Source organism: Hydra vulgaris, chromosome 09, assembly GCF_038396675.1.
Source record: "Hydra vulgaris chromosome 09, alternate assembly HydraT2T_AEP".
NCBI classification, from domain to species: Eukaryota; Metazoa; Cnidaria; class Hydrozoa; order Anthoathecata; family Hydridae; genus Hydra; species Hydra vulgaris.
In genome coordinates, this window is record NC_088928.1 from 32448455 (window position 1) to 32471154 (window position 22700).

The 22700-nt window shown below is 29.0% G+C and overlaps 1 protein-coding gene across 1 annotated transcript in view; it reads right to left on the reverse strand.

Annotated features, from left to right (window-relative positions):
• Positions 1–10677: 10677 nt before the first annotated feature.
• LOC100199781 (dynein regulatory complex subunit 2) overlaps positions 10678–22700 on the reverse strand; it is a 54102-nt gene continuing 42079 nt past the window's right edge. The window contains exons 22-25 of the mRNA XM_065805400.1: positions 21262–21364; positions 11326–11369; positions 11108–11184; positions 10678–10911 (exon numbers count right to left, since the gene is read on the reverse strand). Coding sequence (XP_065661472.1) covers positions 10827–10911; positions 11108–11184; positions 11326–11369; positions 21262–21364 — 309 coding nt within the window. The 3' untranslated portion in view covers positions 10678–10826. The remainder of the gene's footprint in view (positions 10912–11107; positions 11185–11325; positions 11370–21261; positions 21365–22700) is intronic.

The window sequence follows — 22700 nt, forward strand, 5'->3', positions numbered from 1 at the left end:
AAAAACTGCTTTTTATCTTGGTTTCAGACTATATTTGTTTATAACAATAGTTTTGCGTTAGTTTTTTTGTCATTTTTTTATTGAGAATTAATTTTGATGGACATGCGTTCTATTATTATGAAAATGTTATCAGCAATTTTTGAACGCTGCATCATTTAAAAAATAATATATAAAGAGTTGAAAAATTTAAATCACTGCAACAAATTTACGGTAGAAATTAAATACTACGGTTGCTTTTTAAAATGGCAACTTTTAAGTGTTCGAAACGTAAACTATTACTTTCCTTTATTGATGAAGAAGGGTCAATTGAGACTCTATCAATAATTTTTAAAATAAAAGAAAATTATCAAGTTTCTCAGGATAGCTTGTGTTTCATCGATAGTGATATTTAAAGGCACATTATTCCATCGTGTAAAAAATGATGGACCAAGACGTCGCGGAAAGTGGAAGCTTTTTTATCTAACAACAGCAATTGGTTAGATTCTGAATATAGTGTTTTTACCGAAATTGAAAAACCCATTAACTGACCCCACTCCATCTACATCACTTGAAAAACGTAGAAGGCTGTGCATGTCTAATGGAGATTTGTCAGCGACCAGTAAAAAAAGAAAAGATTCCGCTTTAGTTAAGGAAATTGGATTCGAACACATCTTTAATGCATATCTTCAGGGATTATATTCAATAGGAGAAGAAATAGAAGCAAAGCTTGTGGAAGCATTAAGGATTGCTGAAAAAGAAAAAAAAATCTCTGTTTCAAGTTTTATGGAAAACACAAACGTTTTACCGACGGATGAAGAAGCACTCAGCGTGTTTGTTGATTTAGGTTTAACTAAAGCACAATATTTATACTTGAGGAAGTTGACAAACGTAAAAAACTGCTCTTTATTTCCACCATGTTACTAATTGCAAGAAATTATACAGACCTGCTATCCACCATCTTCTTCAATAGAAATTACGAACATAAATGCAAAAATTATGAAACTGCAAGATTTATTGGATCACATTGTAGACAGAATTTTGGCTATAGATTCCATGTACTAATAATAAATTCAAACATTTAATTTTGTATAGTAAATAAGGTTGTGTTGGCTCCTCTGGCCAAAGCGAGTACAAGCAGAAACTGTCAGAGTAATCTGAACTTAGTTTTGATGCATATTTATTTATTAGTTTCTTGGTACCGATCAGATTAATTGCTGAGGTAACTGGCACAGTTGTTTGGCACAGTTGTTTCAAGATTGTTGTGGATGAAATAAAATGCAATATATACTTATTACATCTATAATTAACAAAAGGTGTAAAAGAATATAACTAAAATATAAACTTTTTTTAACAAAGATAGATGGAAAAGTGGCTCGGGTATTAACGATTACGCATTCTGCGTCTACATATACAATATTTGGAGCTACTCCGAGACAAATGAACAATTTGAGTAAAGTGTCTGCTAGGCCTGAAAATGAAAGTTCATATCAATTCGGACTTATTGACATTAAATGCCTGGATTCGGTGTATGGAAATCATATTACATATTTCCTACAACCTGTCTTTCCAAACACGGTCCGCTAAGAGTGAAGAAAAAAAACGACTAAAGAAAGAGAAGAAGACCTTGGTACAGAAACGCTTTTGTGAGCAGCTAGGGTTAATCGTTGACAATCCAAAACAAGTAAGTGGTAATACCAATGATGATAATACTGCTAAGAGATTTTTTTACTAAGCAAGCTGCTCTTCTTAAATCACTGGAGTAAATAAAAATTTAATTAAGCAACATTACATAATTCTACAAACTCTCTCCTCAGGTGTTATGATAAATGCTGACAGTTTTAGTGCATATGCTACAGAAACTGCCCACATTTATGTGAGTAATTATAGTTGGTACTAAATGCCGTCTTCAGTACACAAAATTTTACTTCACGGCGAAAATATCATAAAACATTTTGCAGTTCTGCCTATCGGTCAACTTTCAGAAGATGCGCAAGAATCCCACTCACACCTCGTATAGTGGTTAGAGTGCGTACTCGAAAGAGTATGCACACTAGCCACTGAGCGAGGTCTGAGGTTTGACGCCATACATTTAACATCGGTAATGAAAGAGGCGTGAACTTCCGACTCAACGTAGTTAAAGCAAATTAGGAAAACTTAAATCAATCTTTTGAATTAGTAAAACTTAGATCTATAATTTAGGTTTTAAATAAAATGAAATAAATATTGATCAGCATTTAATTTTTATGTATCGATTCGACAGTAATCGTATAAAATGCTTCTTAAATTTAATGAATATACGGAATATAGCATTGCATATCGAGGTCCGAAAGTATGGAATACCTATCAAATAAAATTATGGCAAACTCATTAAGTTAATTAAAGTTACTATCAAAAAGAGTAATTTTTAAAACCTGAGAAACGTTTGTATTGAAGTAAACAATTAGTTTCATATTTTTTGAAGTTTTTTTAATTTTTTTTTAAATCTTTATACGAAAAAAACATTTAATTCAAAATGTTTTTAAAGATGCTCAAACAGCTTATTGACCAAAGCTTCTTCAGTGACAATGTGCGTTCAAAGCAATAGGTGTTTTTACGGTGTGTTGGGAAAAAATAGCTAATGAAAAATCAGCTATTGGATCAATTTTTGCGTCAAGTATTTAAGCCTTACCAACACTGCCTTTACCAATCACCACAGTTCCAGAAAATCCTTCAAGTATACAAAAGCATATAACTTCAAGTACACAAAAAGCATATTAAAACAAAGACCTTCTTTAACATGATACACAACTGCTTGTGAGCATTTAAAATCAATCATTTAAAATGCTTTAGACGCTAGAATCTCCAGAGTACCCGTATCATTGTCAAAACTATTGCTTCTAATAATGACACGCGTCTAATAAAGAGTTACATTAAGACTTCTGAAGAAACTTTGATAAAACTTACAAACAAGCAAATAATGGCAAAAAAATAAGAAAAACGAAATATAAGCTAGGAAGGTTTTGCGTGGAAAAACTAAACAGGAGTCTAATTTAGTTAGGAGTCAAAAACGTTTGAAAAAAAAAGTTGATTTATTTAACAAACCTACTATTAAACAACGGAATCAACAACTAGTGGAAGTAATCAAAATTCCGACTATATATAGTCGGAGAATATATATGGAAGTCGCTTTGGATCCTGATATATTAGAATCCTAAGCAACTTTCATATATCTAGACTGTTAGTCTGACGGTTCTTTGAACTCTAAAAAATGATAACCTTTCGACATTTTTTTTAGAGATAGAATTACAGCTTAACAACAATTATGGATGCGTTAAAAATTCTGTGACGATTTGTTGGGTGGATCTTACTGTTCTACATTGATCGATGATATGTGCAAGAATCGTTAATAAACATATGAAGTTTATTTAAAGCAAAGTTGAACTTTTTAATTTATTGAAAAAAACTTTCTAACTTAATTGAAAAATATACTTTAAATTTTACTAACCAATCGCGTAGCAAAAGTGATAAAGGCCAAAGTAATAAAATTAATGTTATTACAACTATTAAATAATTCGACTGTCGACTAAATCGACTAATATATTTTTTAAAGTCGAATAAAATCCATTAGTACATTTTTCTAATTGACTAAGCCGATTTTTCTAATCGACTAAATATGGGAATAATTTATTTTTTTGAAATAAATTATTATAAAAATAATAAAGCAATTTATTTCTCTTTCTATTTTTTAACATCATATCATTTAAATGTTAATGAAGCAAAACGAAAAAGAGAACGGCCGCTCCGACAACTGGACAATTTATTCCCAGACCCCAATGATTTAGGGACTGCCTTAAATACTTGCTATATATCAAAGTCTTTACAATCATATTTACAATGTGATGTATAAGTGACATTTATATTTCAGAGCTTCACAACTTAACTTTGCTCCAGGGCCCCGAGCCGGCATCTAGTAAACAAAAGAAAAAAATAATGAAATACATAACTGATAGTTTAATTAAATATGACTTTTTTCTTTGTTTTTTTCTAGTTCTTAATGGTTCTCCCAAAAGTCTTTGGGGTCTTATTACAGAGCACCGCAAAGAGTCTAAGTAGGGTAGAGCGGGTCTTATTGGGACAGCGGGGCATTACAGGACAGTTATGCCAGAAACCTTATATCTCAGCCAAAAATTATTTTTTTTCAAAAATTTTTGTTGATAAATTATTTTATATTATTGCGCTTTTTTATCGTAAAAAAAAATTTATTTTAGAAATACAAAAATGCATTAAAAGTACCAAAATGCATCAAAAACTTTGCGAAAAACAAAATTTGCGTATTTTCTTAAACGATACAACGACAAAAGATTTATCTTGAACTATTGCGAATTTGATTTTTTAAATTATATATTTAGATATTTTTAAGAGAGTTTTTTTTTTTCACTTTGTTTTTTGTGACTTTGTTGTGTTGTGCTACACTTTATTTGTTCTATATTTATTTGTAAATATAATAACAACAACAATCCAGTTGAAGTTTTAATTTCACCATCTACTGCTGGTGTTTCCATTACACCTGATTTGCAACTCGCTAAACTCAGAAATAAAATTTTAACTTACTTTACAAAAAACAAAGACAAAGAAACACTAGCGAGTGCTTTAACTATAATAACGGCCACCAATGGCTTGCCATTCATAGTTTTTATAACATCCAATGAGCTAAGAAATTTATTCGCCAAATAGTTAAGAAATATGCTACTAAAATTCAAAACTCAATAATAAAAGAATTATCTGAACTTCAACAGCAAAAAACCGATTTAGTCTTACGTTTGACGAGTGGAATTCTGTAAAAAGTAGTTGTTATTTGAACATTAATGTTCACTCTAGAAACAGGTTTTATAATTTGGGTTTAGCACAAGTTAATGGACATTTCCCAGCAGAAATGTGCGTTAAGTTAATTCACAACTTACTGAAAGAATACAACTTAAAAATTGATGGTGATATTGTATGTGTTACCACGGATGGTGTTTTGGTGATGAGGAACAATTAATGCTCATTGACCAACAACTGCAAACAACTACTATTAGTTTACAAAGAGTTACTAGAAAAAAAGAATAGAGTTATAGTGCAAAGAAACGGTTGACAGAAGACTTAAAAATTTGAAGGTTGTATAAGTCAGGAAAACGTGAAGATGGAAGAGAGTTCCAAAGGGTTGAAGTGCGTGGAAAAAAAATATACGAATAAAAGTTTTTGGAGCATGCAGGGACAATTACAGTAAAAGAATGAGACTTTGATGAATGACGTGTCAAGTGAGAATGAGTTTTAGTTGATGGAGCTAGAGATGATAGCTCCTTTGAGAAGCAACCATGATAGTATTTGAGGAAAAAAGAAAGAGATGCAACTTTGCGACGGTGGGAAAGAGGCTCAAGCTTAGCAATTAGACCGGATCCAACTACGTTTACAATGCGTTTTTAGACCTTGTCTAGAAAAAAAAGAGCATAATTAGAAGCACCTGCCCAATTATGACAACAGTATTCTATACAGGGACGATTAAGAGATTTGTAGAGGTAGAGAATGGAATCAGGAGAGAGAAAATGACAAGCACGATAAAGAGAAGACGGATTAGATTTAGACGGAGAGCTCACTAAATTCAAATGAACTTGCAAGTAGTTTGGCTCCATTGATAAGCAAAAGTTGTAAAGCAGTTCAGACAATTATCGACGAAAAATGAAATCCTTCAAGTTTATGTAAAAACTGAACTTGGTAAAGAACTGTCATTAAAATTAAATAATAAGACCAAATGGAGCAGTTTACTTGTTATGATAGATCGTTTTTATAAATTAAAAAATTCCATTCAAAAAGCCTTGATTGACTTAAATTCAGCTATTAACTTTACGGAATCTGAATTAGAATTGATATTATCAACAGTATCTATGTTGGTAACAGTGAAATCGGTTGTAGAGGCTTTATTTCAAAAAAATGCTATTCTTCTATCAGCTGATACTACCATTAAGTAACAATATGAAGATCTCCTTAATTAAAAGAATAAAAGAAAGATGCACAAACTTATCTTATCTCATTTATTATCTTCATAAAGGAGATCAAACCCAAAATAATTTTGGTTCTTATATCATATTTGATCGGTTAACTAAAACTACTTTGGTTCAAATGTAAAACGAAATTATCTCCGTCTCCTTTTCATAGTTTATTTATAACAAAACAAAAAAATAAATACAATCTACAAAATGATAATTTTTTGATGTAACCATTTTCGAAAACTAATCATTGTAAATTTTGCATATCATTTCGTGGACCGTATCTTTGGAACAAAATTGTCTTAAATAACTTTGATTTTTCTTAAAATGGAATTACATATCTTTTAAAAAAAAATTGAAAGAAGTAGTTTTTGAAATTGACAATATACATGTGTACTTTTAAAAGCTTTTGAAATTCTTGTTATCTGTTATTTATATCGGTTTATATGATTTGTAATGTATGATTTTAATGTATGATTTGTATTTCAGTTATTTACGATCAGCAAGCCTGTATTGCTATTATACAGTCTGTCTATAATATCTATAAAAAATTTCTTGTAAATTTTTTAAAAAAGAATTTACAAGAAATTTCTTATAGATATTATAGACAGGCGTTACTCGATGAGAAGACCATACGGTCTACTTCGAGTTTCCGCGTTCATTTGTTTTATATATATTAAATATCTTCACTTGTAATTGTTTATTATTATTTTATTTTAGCTTGTAAATTTTATGATATATTAACATAATGTTTTAAAATGTAATAAAGAACAAAAAAAAAAAAAAAACAGATGATGACGAAGAAACCATAATGTGCGAAGACGAACCTTTGAGCTTGACATCACAGGAGTAGCTGGACATGGCCAAAAAAAATGAGATGAAAATGAAAACAGTACCAAAAATAAATCGAGATATTAACGATTTGACTAAAATGATACGAAAAGAAATTTCTATATTTGAGGAAGACGGTACAAACTTGAAGTTGGTATACGATTATATTTTAACTATTCCCCCAACGAGCGTAGAAGCTTTCTCTTCATCAGGTATGTTATGTACGAAAATTCGATCATCTTTAAATGACTAAACTTAAATAATTTATGTTTTTTGCGATTTCAATAATAAATAGTATTTTTTTATGTTTTTTATTTTTTTTTTCAAATGAATTAATTTCATATACTATTACTTAAACAAAAAAGTGTTTGAACCGTCTATTTCTTTCTTTGGGTTTTAATTAATGTTTTTTTTGAGTATTTGTAAATACCGGTATTAATACCAGTATATCGGTTTTCACTAAATCCAATACCGAAAAACCGGTATTTAATTTTTGGTACGGCATTAAAAGCCCTAATTAATGATAACAATGTTAAACTAAAAAAAATATAAAAATTAAAAAATATTTATTCATATGTAATATATATATATATATATATATATATATATATATATATATATATATATATATATATATATATATATTTTTTTTGTGTGAATATAAAGCATAAAAAACAGCTGCGTACAAACTAAATTTATTCTTCGTAATATTTCGATCTGCTTTTGCACAGATCGTCATCAGACGACTGGTGACGATCTGTATTATTTAAAATATATATATATATATATATATATATATATATATATATATATATATATATATATATATATATATATATTTATATATATTGTAAATAATTGTAAATGTAAATTATGTCAGTATATTTTACAAATAGAGGGATCAATGTTCTTAAAGAACAGAGTAGTAACAAATCAGTAAAAAACATTTCTATCTTTAAAACAATCTTACATAAAAAATCTGAAATAATATCTTAATGTAGACATGAAAATATATACCCTTTAGAAATATATATAATTAAAAGACCATACTAAATTCTATATGAGTTTTATATTTATAAAATTTATTAATAATTTTAATTAATCATTATTAATTTACAAAGTATTATTATAATTAAAAACTTAATTTTCTATATTTTTTTTGCAGTAATAGAAATTAATTATGAAAAGAATTCTTTAGGATGGGGATAATTTAGTATGGTCATTTATTTATATATATTTCTAAAAGGTAGGGGAGACCGGGGCTAGTTGGCCGAACTGCGTTTATCTTTAGAGCCTTTCATCAGAAAGTGACAAAAATTACTCAGAAACTTCCTCATTGACCATTTCATCATTCACTGTAGTATTGTCAGGATTTGCGCATGCGCATGGGAGATATTGAGATTTATGCGTTTTTTGGACAAAAACGTAACTTTTAGAACATCGCTTCCTTTTTACTTTACAAAGAAAATATTTAGTCGTATGAAAAAAAAATTATTGTAAAAGTTGCAGTCACAATTGGTTTACTATATCCAGTCGGACTTTTTTTTTAAAGCTGCCGTTTTTCAGGATCTATAGATTGTTTATTAAAAAAAAAGCTTTCGGGGTAAGTTGACAAATTTTTTACGGGGTAAGTTGGCTCATAGCATTTACTATGGAAAAAATCATTTATTTTTATAAAATTATTTTTTTTTATTTTTTTTATTTTAAACAATATTAAAAATATTTATTCTTACAAAAAAATTAAAAAAAAATTTTGTTTAGTTTTTTTTTCCACAGATAAAAGGTGGGTTACTGTTTGGCTTTTATACGGACTAATATTTGGTACCAGCTAAAAGTAATATTAAATTTTGGGATAAAATTGTTGCAAAAATTAATTTTAAAAAAGTTTCTATTAATTTTGCACTTAATTGTGCATTAATAATCATTTTTATAGTTTGCGCCAACTTACCCCGTGGTGGGGTAAGATGGCGCAAATTTTTTTTTTTTTTTTTGAGAGTCCGGAAAGGCCCCAAGAATTTTTTTTTTAAATGAATGCAAATTTTATAAGATACCCCAATCCATACTCTTTAAGACTACACTTTAATATTTTAAAAAAAATGTACTGTTAGGGCTACAGAGCTCATAGAGTAAAAACCGAGCCAACTAGCCCCGGTCTCCCCTATATATTTTCATGTCTACATTAAGAAGTTATTTCAGATTTTTTATCTAATATATATATATATATATATATATATATATATATATATATATATATATATATATATATATATATATATATATATATATATATATATACTTATTATTTTGCAACAAAAAATACTTGAAAAAAGAAACGTCTTTAATTTTACAAGTATTATAAAAAGTAGCAGATACTAGCAGCTAAATAAAGCCTTCAAAATATGTATAAGAGAGAAAGGTAAAATATGTATAAGAGATCAAGGTAAAATGTGTATAAGAGATCAAGGTAAAATATGTATAAGAGAGAAAGGTAAAATATGTATAAGAAATCAAGGTAAAATGTGTATAAGAGATCAAGGTAAAATATGTATAAGAAATCAAGGTAAAATGTGTATAAGAGATCAAAGTAAAATATGTATAAGAGATCAAGGTAAAATGTGTATAAGAGAGAAAGGTAAAATATGTATAAGAGATCAAAGTAAAATATGTATAAGAGATCAAGGTAAAATATGTATAAGAGAGAAAGGTAAAATATGTATAAGAGATCAAGGTAAAATGTGTATAAGAGAGAAAGGTAAAATATGTATAAGAGATCAAGGTAAAATATGTATAAGAGATCAAAGTAAAATATGTATAAGAGATCAAGGTAAAATATGTATAAGAGAGAAAGGTAAAATATGTATAAGAGAGAAAGGTAAAATATGTATAAGAGATCAAGGTAAAATATGTATAAGAGAGAAAGGTAAAATATGTATAAGAGAGAAAGGTAAAATATGTATAAGAGATCAAGGTAAAATATGTATAAGAGATCAAGGTAAAATGTGTATAAAAGAGAAAGGTAAAATAGAGCTTCCATTCTTTCTTGTTGTCTTTTCAAAAAAAGTTTAAAAAAAGGTTTTAGATTTTTTTAAACTTTTTTTCTTTATAAATTTTATATATAAACAACTATTTGATTAGGTTATAAAAACATTTAACTAATATACCAAAAATTTTTTCTACACTTTTGTAAAAAACCGCATATTCTCTTTTTATCGCCTTTTTTTTCTGAAAAAACTTTATCTGAAATTAACTTTTGTTAAGAATATTTTTTTTCCTTCAATTTAATTCAAATATTTTTGAGGTCCTCAATATATCTTATTAATAACTGTTTACAAAAAATTTCAGTTTTCAAACATGTATTATTTTGGTTTTGTGATTTGAAACTAAGTTTAAAAAAATATGAAAAAATGTTGACTTTGATCAGTTCTTATTGTAAATAAAGAAGTGGTATCCATTAAATTTTATACTGCGATTGTAGACTAAAAATTCAATAATTTGCATCATATAAAGACTTTGGATAAAACCATGCTAGACGAAAACCTTTGATTTATCAAGAGTCACCACATTACCACTATCAAATCAGCTGTAGAAAAAGACAACCTAATTAATATTTAAAAGTTAGACAAACAAAATAATGGTCAATGAGAAAATTAACGTATTTATTTACTCTTTTACAACAATACACTTTTAATAAACAATTCACTTTTAATAAACGATTAACTTTTAATAAACAATTAACTTTTAATAAACAATCAACTTTTAATAAACAATGGTTTCATATACTCTCATACTTGAAATTAAATACTTTAGAAGAAATTATACGTATATATAAATCTTTTTAGATTTAATCTAAAATTATAATTGGACAATTAAAAATTAAATTATTTTTTAGATTTAATACATAATTATTTAATATATAATTTATTATATAATATAATATATAATTTATATAATATATAATTTATTATATAATATAATATATAATTTATATAATATATAATTGGACAATTCATTTTACTCAGCGCAAACAGTAACGTTGTGAATGAAATCCGAAAAACGCGTTAGTCTATTTCCAAACTTCTTGCAAATAATAGATACTCTGTAAAAACGTTGATAAAAATCGTAATAACCATGATAAAAACCACACAAATAACTTAATTTGTAAATATTACAACATTCAATGTTTTATCATTTAATAAAAGTAAAATATAAAAATTTAAATAAACATAATAATTTAAATCTTTGAATTAAATATATTATTTTTAAAATTTGTTTTTAATCTTTTAAAAACTTACGATTTCCCTCTATTTAATGTTTTTTTCTCAAGTGCCATTAAATCCTCGATCATAAGAACATCTTTGTCTTGGTACTTCTAAAAGATTCTTAACTGTAACTTTTTTTAAATTTATTTAAACCAACAAAATTAAATATAAATAAAATTACATTAAATTAACTCAGAAATAATTTGGTGAAATAGTTTTGTGCTTCTAAAAACTTTCTATAAGTTGCATACCTCGTATAAAGCTTTCAGTTCATCACACTGCATTTTTAGTTTTTCTAAATATTAAACTATTTAGTTATTTTTCCATATTTATTATCTATATATTTTTTTTAAATAATATAAATAACTTAGTTTTAGATTTTCTATAAAAACTTTAAAAATTGAACAAATCTTATTTAAATACTTTAAACAAAAAATTTTTTTTTTTGTTATGTTGATCGTGTAATTGTTATAAATGTTCAAAATCTGCGCGTGTTCTGATGTGGTGTTTAATCTGCGCGCGTTCTGAGGTAGTGTTTACAGAAACCGTGGATTACTTTAATTAGCTAATTGTTTTAAAATGTCATTGTATTAGCATTATTCAAAATTTAAACAACTCTGATTTCAAAACAATTAGTTTTAATTGAAATGTTATCAAATCAAGATAAGTAGCAAGACAATTTTTTGCATTTTCTGGTTGAAAATCCTGGTGTATCAAACAAAACAATTTCTAAAAAGTTACAGATTGCTTTGAGAACAGTGCAGAGCGTTGTAAAACTATTTAAAGACACTGGTACAATCAAAAGGAAACCAGGAAGCGGAAGAAAAAAAGTTTTTGTTCGACGAGATCTTGTTAGAAAAGTGAAAGATACCTTAGAAATTTCTGTTCAAAATTTAGCAAATAAATTTAAGATAATTGCTTCAACTATACAATTAGTGAAAAAAAATGTGGATATGTATCTTATAAAAGGAAAAAAGTTACTTGTCGTGAAGTAAAGCAAGAAAATGTTAGAATTTGTTGTTCAAAGCTGCTCTATAAAAAAAAATGTGTTAAAAAATATAAAGTTTGATTATTGATGATTAAACTTATTGCTGCAAATATCCGCTTCCAGGACAACAATATTATTTAGCAATTAATCGCAAGAAACTGAATTCTTTATATAAATGCATTGGAATGCAAAAACTCGCTAAAAAATTCTTAGTTTGGCAACCAATTTGTGAATGCGGTGAAAGAAGTTCTTATTTTGTGACTACAGGAAAATGAACACCGAAATATACGTTTAAAAATGCTTTAAGAAGCGTCTTTTGCTGTTTTAAAGATCTCATAAAATTAATCCATTATTTTGACCCGATTTAGCATCACATCACTACTCTGGGACAACTTTAAACTATTTAATAGATTAATAAGTAGATTTCGTTGAAAAACACTGCAGTCAACCAAATTTTCCCGAATTATATCCTATAAAAATATATTGGGCTATTGTGAATGGAAAACTAAGGTTCAATGTAAAAGAAGCTAAAAACATCCAAGACTTCAAAAACATCCAAGACTTCAAAAACATCCAAGACTTCAAAAACATCCAAGACTTCAAAAACATCCAAGACTTCAAAAACATCCAAGACTTCAAAAACATCCAAGACTTCAAAAACATCCAAGACTTCAAAAACATCCAAGACTTCAAAAACATCCAAGACTTCAAAAACATCCAAGACTTCAAAAACATCCAAGACTTCAAAAACATCCAAGACTTCAAAAACATCCAAGACTTCAAAAACATCCAAGACTTCAAAAGCATCCAAGACTTCAAAAACATCCAAGACTTCAAAAACATCCAAGACTTCAAAAATAAATGGATAAAAGCTACCAAAAAAGTCCAGCCAAAGACCGTGCAAAAGCTGATGTCGAGTGTAAAACGCAAAGTTCTCACGTACACAACTTCAGAAACTTACTCAAGTGAAAATTTAAGAATATTAATATATGTACTTTTAAAATATATATAATATTCAATATCGAAATACAATAGTTGAATAAAGATTCTTTAAAGTATCCGCGCAGATTTTTCGAATACATGTCTTATGATGACAAAATCATTGTTACGCATCATATGAATCCGGATTTTCAAAACAAAATCATGATCTGAAGATTATATGTTAACACCACTAATAGTGTTTAAGCTCCTTTAGACGTCGTATAATGCTTAAGTTCATTTTGTACTTAACAAAGTCGAATGGAGTAAACAAGATATTTTTACTCCATAAAAAAATATTTTTAAAAGTAAATTATTTATTAGTATGAAAGAATTCTGAGAGCTAAAAGGCATTTAAATACTGTTTCAATAAAACCAATTCAAGATAAGGTTGTCTATTTTAATTTAAAACCATGCTGTAAGAGTTGTTACAATTGAACAATTTTGCTTTCTGTGTCTGGTACTTTGGCTGTATACCATCATATTAAAAGATAAAAAACTTTAAATAAAAACTATTTTTTATTATTTTTATAACTACATTATGACCAGTTTTCAAGAGGTGACCATTAAGTTTTCACAAGGTGACCATTAAGTTTTCACAAGGTGACCATTAAGTTTTGTAATTTTATGTAAAAAATGGATCAATACTAGGCTTAACTATGTAAAAAGCATAACAAATTTCACTTTCTTTTTCATAAAAAGCTAGGTGTATATCTTACATAATAAGCTTAACTATGCAATCTTACTTAAAAGACGAAAAATGATTACTAAAAGTTTCTACATAAAAAAGATATTACTAAATAGCATTTTTATTGAATGTTTATAGAGCCAAAACAGAATACAAGTTTTTAGAATAATTCTGTTTGTTGCTACATTATGTTTTATATAAACAATATTTTATTAAACTCGTTGACTATATTGTATTCTTGAATGAATGGTTAATATTACAACTATTTGGATTCAACATGCCGCCAGGTTTTGTTCAATGTTTTTCAAAATAATTTTATATGAATAACCGCTGTATTTATCATCATGTAGCCTATCCTGATAGTTTTTATGCTAACGATTATTTGCAAGAACCTTTTGGAACCTTTTAACTTAGTTAAGTGGACACATAAATTAATAGCTTTGAATTGTATGGACACATCAATGCTTTAAATTTAGTTGACATGCATCATTGTCGTAGCTTTAAATTCAGTTAAGTAGACACATCATTAGTAAATTTCAGGAGAAAATACAAGGATAAATTTATAATAACCTTTTTCTAGAAGATAACTCAAAAGACTGTATCTATAAGCAAATATTTTTAAATGAGTTTTTGCTGTTAATATACTTGTCTTTGATTCTTTTATTTCAAACATTCTTTTTGAATCTCTATTTGAGTTGAATTTTACTGCATAGACTATTTTTAGACTATTTTTGCAAACGCAGCTAACAAGCAGAATAAAAAGCATGAACTTAATACATGTACACTCATTATATTGAGATGAACATCATACATGTCTGTGTTTTCTGTAATTTCCAATAGTTATTAATGAAAAGTATCTTATTTAAAATTCATCAGCCACTGTGAATATCATGGAGTTGCATTTTAGCTGCTGTGACTAGTATGCTCTTACAGAATAAAAAATGGAAAAAGGCAATATCATCTTTAGTGTTAGTCAATAATCAGTAATTAATTTCATATATTTCAAAATATCAAAATGCTTCTAAAAATAACATTTTTTCAATTATAAAATTAATAAAGAAGTGCGCAACACAAGAGACTTGTGAGTTGAAAAAAGAGATGAGGATACTTAGTATATCCAGTTCAATTATCTATGTGGCTTTTCTGTTGAAGAAGTTCTTTAATACATTTATTGATGATGCCTAAATGGTTTCATAGTGGGAAGTAGAGAGTGCAATTATTTGTGGAGTGAAGTCAACTTTTTCAAATTCATGTTTTATTTTATACTGTTGTATAAGTTTCTTGTTGCTTCCTACTTGCTTCTAGAGTGGTTAATTGGAGAACAATTAACTACCAATTCAACCTGTATGTCTTTTAGGTCATTTGACACAAGCACACCAAGGCGATGTTCAGTAATAGTGACTTTTAGCTAATGACAACATGAGCTGTTGTTGTTATCCTTTTGATACTAAGTATTTGTATGAGGATTTCCTTTCTGCTTGAATGCATCACTTAACATTTGTCAAAGTTAAACAGTTTTCCCATAATTTTGCAATTATTGGCATATATTTTGATGAGATAAGCAACATTTTCTGGGAAATTGTAGATAAAGAGAAGAAATAGTAGTGGGCTAAGAATACAACCTTGTGGTACGTTATTTGTGATGCTCTCCCAATCAGATTCATGATAATCAAAAACTAACTGCAGTTGGCTGTTGGTGAGCCATGTTATGATCCTATTAGTTAATGACCCATTAATGCTACACATTTTGAGTTTATAGAGGTAAAAGTGTGATACATTATAAAAGGTTTTAGTAAAGCTGGTGTAAATGACATTGTTAACACTACCTTGTTAAACAGCTTCATTAAGGTCGGTTAATAAATGTCAAGTTATCCTGCTACTGGTAACATGTAACCCAGTACAATCTGCTTCATTTCCTGCTGCCTTGTAGGATACGCCTTTTTAGGCAAAGGCTATGAGATTCCAACTCCGACTTAAAACACCCCCTGCCTTGGGGCTCTTGGTTGAGAAAAGGCTTGAGATGGTGTCTCGATAAAAATACTCATCTTGGGCAGATGTTAAATGCATCCGGCTACTGCCTTGTAGAAGGCCTCCTAGGCAAAGACATAAGGGGTAAACAGATTCCATCTGTTGACTAGCCTCGCACCCCTTCTTCATCTATAAGCCTGGCGCAGATGTATTTTTAATACATTGTTTCCAGTTTAGGATGCAGAATGCTGGATCTTCTCGACTCAATGCATGGGTTTTGATTGTGTCTCTGTTTTTATGACTAGACAACTCATTCTATTATCTCCTAATAAAGGGTACAGCTCTAAAACTCAGTTTTATGGTTCTGAGGCCAGTTGTGGTCAGGTTTCCCAACCTCTGTGGTAGCTCTCAGAGAGGCTGATTCCATTAACAGCTGAAAAATATCAAAATATTAACAGTGCCAGGTTGCGCATGGATGGTGTCCCTGTTTGGACTTTTGGTGTGCATTGTCAAGGCCACATTTGGAGCCCATTGTTACATCTTAGGGTTCATTTATAGTAATGAGGCAATTGCTTGGGCTATTAAACAGTGTACTGAATACTATCTATGATTTGAGTCAAGTTCTTTAACAAATTTAAAAATGAATAAAGTACCAAAAGCTATAAAACACAAAAAACCAGTCATCACCAAGTTCTCCAAACCTATCATTTACTAATATTCCTTTTCTTCAAAGTAACTTTTCTTCTGTTGAATCTTATCTCTTGCAAAGTTCACCAGACCTACTTGCTTTTTGTGAGATTAATTTGAGTTCAGCTGTCTTATCTTGCGATCATAGTGTTGATGGTTATCTTCCTTTAATCTGTAAAGACTCCAATAGTAACATGCTTGGCCTGGGCATTTACATTCGTAAAGAGAAAGACGATAGAGTGAAGTGGTAAACGAAAGCGCATGAAAGAATAGTCTGTGGATTCAAACCTAGTTTCACGACAAATGGGTGAATTCTTGTTCTATATCGCTCTCCTTCATCTCAAGACTGCACTCTTTTTGATGTTATTTCTGATCATAATGACCAAGCCCTCTCTCTTTATCCATCAGCTAATATTGTTGTTGTCGGTGACTTTAATGCTCACCACACTGAATGGCTTGACTCTAGTGTCAGTGATTCTGCAGGCATTAAAGCCCACAACTTTTGCCTTTCTCAATCCCTAACTCAAATAGTCAACATTCCAACTCGCTTTCCAGACAACCCAAATCATTTACCTTCTCTACTTGACTTATGTCTTGTTTCTGATCCTAGTCAGTGCTCAGTTTCTCCACATTCACGCTTAGGTGCTTCTGATCACAGTTTGATCTCTCTAAAACTAATATCTCATTTTTCTTCATCACCTGAATCCCCCTATTATGGTACCTCTTACAACTTTCCGATTCTTTCCGTGATTTTCTTCACAATGGCCCTTGGGTAAAAATCTTTCATCATCCTGTCGACAAATGTGCTTCTTACATAACTTTGTGGATTCAGACTGGCATGGAATCTTTTGTTTCCTCTTGACAATTCCAGGTCAAGCCTCATAATCCTCCATGATTTTACTCACACTGTGCTGCTGCGACTGCCAATCAAAACCGTTACTTCCATATCTATCAGCAAAACAATTCTCCAGAAAACAGACGCCTGTTTATTACTGCTAAAAACCATTGTAAAAAAGTTTTGTCTAACGCCAAAGCCCACTATTCTTAGATCATGAAATCTCATCAAAATTAGGCTCTGGTGACTTCTGGAGAATCTTTAATAGTACCAATAATATGGGCAAATCTTTAATTCCAACTCTCTTATATGGTTCTATGTCACCTCACCTAAAGACAAAGCTGAATTGTTTGCTAAAAACTTTTCATCAATATCATCTCTTGATTCCACTAGTTGCGTTCTACCTGATATTGCCAACAAACAGATTGATCCATTGCTTGACATTTGTATCACTCCAGCGTCTGTATCTAAAGTGATTTCCTGCTTAGACTCTTCTACAGCTTGTGGCTCGGACAACATATCTGTTATTGTCTTGCAGAAGTGTTCTGCGGAGCTGTCCTCTATACTCTCAAAACTATTCAACAAGTGCTTATCAGAGTCTTGTTTTCCAGCCTGCTGGAATGCAGCATCTGTTATCCCTGTCTTCAAAAATTCTGGAGAGTGATCTGATTTGTCTAACTACCGTCCCATTAGTCTTCTTCCTATCATAAGCAAGGTTTTTGAATTTTTAATTAACAAACACTTAATCTCTCATCTTGAATCTAATAAGTTACTTTCTGACCATCAATATGGATTTTGATCTTCTCGTTCTACAGCTGATTTGCTAATAGTAATAACTGATAGGTTTTATCGTACATTAGATAAAAGTGGAGAGGTTAAGGCCATCACTCTTGACATTTCAAAAGCTTTTGATAAAGTTTGGCATGCTGGTCTTCTCCATAAGCTTTCTTCTTACAGTGTATCTGGCAATATCTTTAAGATTATTGAATTCTTCCTTTCCAATCGTAGTATAAAAGTTGTCCTCGATGGACAGCACTCTTCTTCTTATTCTGTAACTTCATGGGTTCCTCAAGGTTCTATCCTTGGCCCTATACTCTTTATAATTTACATTAACGATCTTCCAGATATTCTCACATCTAAGGTAGCATTGTTTGCTGATGGTACTACCATTTATTCTTGTCGTGATAAGAAGCCAACACTCTCTGATCGCTTGGAGGGGGCATCTGAGGTTTAAAAGGATCTCACTTCTGCTACAACCTGGGGCCTCACAGTTGCTGGTGAACTTCAATACAAGTAAAACTCAATTTTTTTCAGCCAATCATTATCGCAATAATTTAGATCTTCCTGTATTTATGAACGGTGATGTACTTGATGAGTCATCTACTCTTCATCTTCTAGGATTAACTCTTACTTTGGATCTTTCTTGGAAACCATATTTCAAATTTGTTGCAAAATTAGCATCTACAAAGGTTGCATCTCTTTATCGAGCTCGACACTTTTTTACTTCGGATTCTATTCTCTATCTCTATAAATCTCAAATCCGGCCTTGTATGGAATACTGTTGCCTTATCTGGGGCGGATCTTCTAATGATGCCCTTTCTTTTTTAAACAAGATGTAAACTTTACATGTTTACATTTTTATGCTTACGCATTGTAAACATAGTTGGACCTGCTCTTGCAGCCAACCTCCAACCATTATCACATAATCGTAATGTTGCTTCTTTTTCTCTTTTCTACAAATACTATATTATGGGCACTGCTCTAATGAGCTAGCGCCTCTTGTGCCATCTACTAAAATTCATTCTCGTGTTACTCGTCATTCAATAAAGTCTCATCCTTTTTCTGTGACTATTCCTAAGTGCTCAAAAAAATCTTATTCATCTAGTTTTTTTCCTTGAACATCAGTTCTTTGGAATTCGCTTCCTTCATCTTGCTTTCCTGATTCATATAATTTGCAATCCTTTAAATCTTGCAATCGATAAACCGTTATCTTGCTCTACAATCTTCATATTTTCTCTTCTAGTAACTTCCAACTTTAATTAGTGGTTGCTTGCAGCCTTGTTGGAAGCAAAGGTTTTCCAAAAAAAAAAAAAAAAGAAAAAAGATAGCTCTCACCAACTTTTAACAGAAAGACTAAAATCTTTACAATTGGAACAATCAAAGAAGCTTCTAAATCAGCTAAAAAGCCATGCTTCGTCAATAGTTAAAGTTTTCTCAGATGAAAAACTTTTCAGTGTTGACTGTGTGATAAATAGGCGAAATGACAGATTTATTGTGCAGAAGGGTGACAAAGCACCACCTGGGTGTCACATCAAGCACCCTCAGTCCATCATGATGCTAGGAATCATCACTTCTAATGGGGAGAAATGTCCACCAATCTACATCAAAGAGAAAGAAAAAGTTAACTCTGATGTGTATATTAGCTTACTAAAACACTATGTGGTGCCATGACTGAAGAAGACATTTCTAGAAAACAATTACATTTTTCAACAGGACAATTCACCTTGTTATGGGTCCAGAAAAGCTCAACAATATCTTCAGGACAATATGGATAATTTCTGGCCCAAACCTTTGGCCACCATTTAGCCCTGAATCCCTTTGACTATAGTGTGTGGAGTGTAGTTGAGAGTAAAGGGTTGCAAAAAGGCCCTCTCAAGTGTCAAGTCACTGAAGTCAATTACCTGTGCTTGGAACTCAATGTCAAAGGACTATATAACAAGCACCTTTTAGGATGGAAGGATGACTGGCATCCTTCCATTCTAGGCTTGAGACAGTGATCAAAAAAAAAAAGGGACTTTATTGAATGTTAAGGTGGAAAAAGTATTTATCTTCAAATTTTCTTTTATTAATATTCCATGAATATAATTTTTTAGTGCTTAAAAATTAATTTTGAAAAATGTTCTTAAAAGTTTGCGAATCCTTGCCGCACCCTGCATATATATATATATATATATATATATATATATATATATATATATATATATATATATATATATATATATATATATATATATATATATATATATATATATATATATAAAATATATATATAAAATATATATATATATATATATATAACATATATATATATATATAACATATATATATATAACATATATATATATATATATATATATATATATATATATATATATATATATATATATATATATATATATATATATATATAACATATATATATATATATAACATATATATATATATATATATATATATATATATATATATATATATATATATATATATATATATATATATATATATATATATATATATATATAAAGCTTTGTTTATTAATGTTGTATTTAAACAGCAAACATATTTTCCTTCTGTTGTTGAATATTTTGATTAAAAACCTATACCTTGACTAAAAACTAAACTTTTCCTTTTTTTAATTTTTTCTGCTTTTATTCTGTTTGTAAAAAGTATAGTTTAGGTAATTATTGTACAAACTTTTGTAACAAAAAAAAGTAGTTTTTAAAAAAATAATTACTTCAGTGGTGAGCGTAATAATTTCTCACAAGGTCTGCTATATCTATGAATTAGAAAATACACAATGAGTCCTCTACTTCAGATGACATGTTTTACATATGATGCAAGTATGATACAGATATAACATAGATATTATGTAGATTATTAAATGTATATGAAAAATATGATGTACACAGTACACAGATAACACAGTTATGATACAGATACAAATTTGCATTAAAATGAGCACAACAAATTATCTTTATGTAAACATTTAATACTGGTTGTTAAAGTCATTTGATTAAGACTTCTTCTAATTTTTTTTTCCTAATTTTATTTCTAACTTTATATTCCTAACTTTTTTTCTTTAACTTCATTTTGCATTTTACTGAAAATGGTTTTTATAATTTTACATTATTTGTTTCATACAAATAATCTTATATATGATACTTTTGATTGTACCAATTTTTATATATAAGATATTTATCAGATATTCTTTTAGACAAAATGTAACATAAATAAAGTATATATCTGTCTGACAAAAGCTATACCTTTATTTTCAGCTAGTAAACCCTTAACTATTAGCTTTTCATTGTGCATATTTTCAAGACCTGTATTCATAATGCTGATGTCTGATTCAAAAATATTTACAGCCTGTAAAAAATAAATAACTATCTTTAAAATTAAAAGCTAGATAAAGAAAAATTAATCAAAAGTTGAGTAAAAATACAAAAAAATGTATCTATGATAATATAATATGATAAAAAATACAATTCAAAGGTAACATTAAAAACATTTCCAATATATAATTTAATAAAATTTATAAGTAAATTATCCAGAAAAAAATTTAAACTTTATACCAGAAATCAAACAAAAAATAAACCTTAAACAACAAACAAATAACATACCTCATTTAGTCTAAAAAAATAAAAATTTAGAATGATAAAATTTTAAAGTATAAAATCTATGAAAATATATCTAAAGTATAAAATCTATAACAATATCAGCAATGCAATAATACAAGTATGTCAGCAATATAATATCAAAATTTGAAATTAAACATTTCAAATTTTGATATTATATTGCTGACATACTTGCATTATTAATTGTATTATAAACAAGTTGTAACATCAAAAGAACAAGAATATGATTTTGAATGATTTTAAGTATATGAAATAAATAAAAGATTGGTTGATTTTTTTCTCTAAACACTTTACATTTCCAACATTAAGCATTATTTAAGAGGTTACTAAAAAAAGTAATTAAGACATTTTTTTTAAGAAAGTTGTTAACAAGACTTATGGAGTTGGAAATTATTCAAATCAGGAAAGCACACTAAGAGGAAAACTTAGTGTGCTTTCCTTTATTTATATATACTTAGGGTACCCAGATGTCCTAATTTTATCAGGATTATCCTGATTTTTAGAAGCTTGTCCTGATTCTAAAAATGTCCTGATTTTGTCCTGAAATTCGGGTTCCTGTCCTGATTTGTCCTGAAATTTTTTAAAATTTTAAGATAAGCTTACTATCTTGAGGAAGGTTTGAGGCAATTTTGAATTGACTATAAATTCACAAGACAACTTAAAAAATAAATGACGTGTTGAACTATTTGCTGTGTGAACCTCAATAGTGTTGTAAATTTTGTCTATTATTTGACAGAGAATAATTAGCAGCTCACATTACAATAATGATTTTACACACATGCTCAGAAATTGAAAGTACAGGCGCCCCAGCAATTTCTAGACATTGTAGTACTAAACTTCATGATGAAAATTCAAAATCCAAGCAGTCAACAGCTCAAATAGGGAGCTTTATTGTTAGTAAAAATACGCCGGTATCTAAGAAAATATCAGCTGCAGAAGCAGTTCTAGTGTACCACATGGTCATTCATTCGCTTTCATTCCGAATTAATGAATGTACTAACAAACTTTTGACAACAATTTTTCCAGATTCGGAAATAGCAAAAAAGTTTTTGTCATCCTACACTAAG